Source organism: Didymella exigua (genome assembly GCF_010094145.1).
Source record: "Didymella exigua CBS 183.55 unplaced genomic scaffold M421scaffold_49, whole genome shotgun sequence".
In the NCBI taxonomy this organism is placed as follows: domain Eukaryota; kingdom Fungi; phylum Ascomycota; class Dothideomycetes; order Pleosporales; family Didymellaceae; genus Didymella; species Didymella exigua.
The window spans coordinates 130,278-132,488 of NW_022984823.1; the positions used below are offsets into that span (position 1 = coordinate 130,278).

The following is a 2,211-nucleotide window of genomic DNA, read 5'->3' on the forward strand; positions in this document are numbered from 1 at the left end:
GTTCGCTCAGCCCTATTTAAGCAACGTACCGGCGGATTAGTAGTTAGGTGGGTGACCACTAGCGAATACCCGCTGTTGTATGTTTTTGCCATTGTTTGGCTCTTGTAGCCGACCTTCAGCTGTCTGCGCACGAAACCTACACTTCATCAACAGCATTCCTTACTTTTTGTCAGCGCTGGGCGCAGGCTTCCTCAAAACATGATATTCAAAGACAGTAGTTGAGAAAGAATTAATGTGCTGAATTGTTAACTAGTTATTGACAGACATTGCAAAGCTGTTATGTACGCAAGTAGAGGATTCGGTAGGGACAGGAACAAAGTCGGAGTAAGCGGTATCCGCCTAAGCCAATTGCTTCTGGATGAAAGTGCTGCCCATGTTCTGAGTGGGCGCATTATTGGAGTACTGGAGGTGCTGCGCGTTGATACCAAAACCATGCAAAGTATCGCAGACGCCGTCCCCAAAGATGCACACGTCAAGCGTCTTGGGGATCCAGGTGCTGGGAATCCCCGTCCCGAGCGCGCTAGACATACCATTGACGTTGCGCGTCGTCGTACCTCCATTGTTGTCGACGTTGCACGCTAGACCAGACTTGTGCGCCGGATTGCCGATCAGAAACACGCCCTTGACGGCGGCGAAGGCGGCACCTGTCAGCTTCGGCATGGCGTTCACGGTGGCATCGGCGCCCTGGGAGTATCCCTCGAGGATGAAACACTCGTTGGGGTTTGTCGCCAGGGTACGAGTGATCTTGTTGACGATGTCGGCGGTGCCGGCTGCAGAGTTCTGGGAGAAGCTGGCTGCGTAGACGGTGTTGTAGATTTTGCCGCCGCTGAGAGCAGAAGTGACGCGGGAGTTCATCGTCTTGAAACCAGAGGACTGACCCTGGGGTTCGCTTGTTCCGCGCGTGTTGATGATTGTGTATGAGGGGCAGGAGGCGGATGCAGCGCGCTTGACATCCTCCACGGGAGCGGCGAAGGTGCCTGCGAGGAGAGGGAGACAAGCGAGAAGAGTGGAGGCGTGCATTTTGAGTGAGGTTGTTGAGTGAAAGTTGCTGATTGAATAAGTGAATGTATGTCTGGTGTTGAAGAGCTGTGGAGCTGATGAGGTTGATGCAAGTGCAGTTCGTTGTACCTATACTCATGTCGTGCTCCCGCAAGTAAGACATCAGGTCCGGTAAACAAAGCAAGTTTGGCTACCGTAGTGTCAATTCACTTGGTCAGTGACTGATCTGTTGCTCTGATTAACACGTCTGCCGACCACATGCCGACTCGAGGATAAGAAAGAAGCATACACTGCCCTTGGCGACCACATTGGCATCCTCGAGCCACAGCCAGTCCCTCATCCCCCATTTGCCGAGATGCTGGAATGTGGCCAACACCTGTCCAGTTACTACTCCTCCTGTTCGCCCGTGCGGAAGAATGATGGCGGGAGACGGGATCTCTAATGCTTGCGATTCTGCATCAGTGCATTGCAACCCTGGCCCTGCTCGAAACTCTACGCAGCTTCAAACCAAGGCTACCTGCAGGCACCCGCATCTGGCGTGCAAGCCGGTCGAATGATGGGTCGCGCTACACTAGTCTAAGATGTCGGTATGAAGGACCGCAGGGTCTTGCGCCTTTAGACAGTGCTGATGTGTTCAGATCCACAAGTCTAATCCAAAAGTGCAGGGTTGTCATGAATGGTTTTTCCTTGGTTGAAGTCATGACAGAAGCGTGATTGCATGACATGCAGCCACAAAACGTGGGCGGCCTGTCACAAATGTCGAAGTTGGCAACGCAAAGCAGCATGTCAAACGAACGGCGTGACCCTCAAATAAGAACAGCTCTGAGAGACAGGAGGTGTCAACCCGTACGTGGTACAGGATCGCCTTAGGATTCTGGCTTTGAGACTGGACCTCAAAAGGAACTGCACCGACATCCCACAAATGATCGGCACCAGGCTCGAGCCTCGGCAGGAGGGCTAGGGGCTGTCGCAGAGCACGGTAAGCGATGCGCCTTGTTGTTTCTAAGCAGAAACATGACGACAAAGGAGGAAGCCTGTGCTCAGCGCTGACAAAAAGTAAGGAACGCTGTTGATGAAGTGTAGGCTTCATGCGCAGACAGCTGAAGGTCGGTTACAAGAGCCGAACGATGGCAAAAACATACAACAGCGGGTATTCGCTAGTGGTCACCCACCTAACTACTAATCCGCCGGTACGTTGCTTAAATAGGGCTG

The 2,211-nt window shown here is 52.9% G+C and overlaps 2 protein-coding genes across 2 annotated transcripts; both read right to left on the reverse strand.

Moving 5' to 3' along the window:
• Positions 1-339: 339 nt before the first annotated feature.
• M421DRAFT_75140 (carbohydrate esterase family 5 protein) lies at positions 340-1,020 on the reverse strand (the record flags this gene model as incomplete). The annotated part of the gene is made up of 1 exon (XM_033597105.1): positions 340-1,020. The coding sequence occupies one exon, from the start codon at positions 1,018-1,020 to the stop codon at positions 340-342; it is 681 nt and encodes a 226-aa protein (XP_033443765.1).
• A 562-nt stretch (positions 1,021-1,582) lies between these two features.
• M421DRAFT_311579 (uncharacterized protein) lies at positions 1,583-2,211 on the reverse strand. Its single transcript, XM_033589209.1, has one exon. It carries the CDS (start codon positions 2,087-2,089, stop codon positions 1,697-1,699), a length of 393 nt encoding a protein of 130 aa, XP_033443766.1. The 5' UTR covers positions 2,090-2,211; the 3' UTR covers positions 1,583-1,696.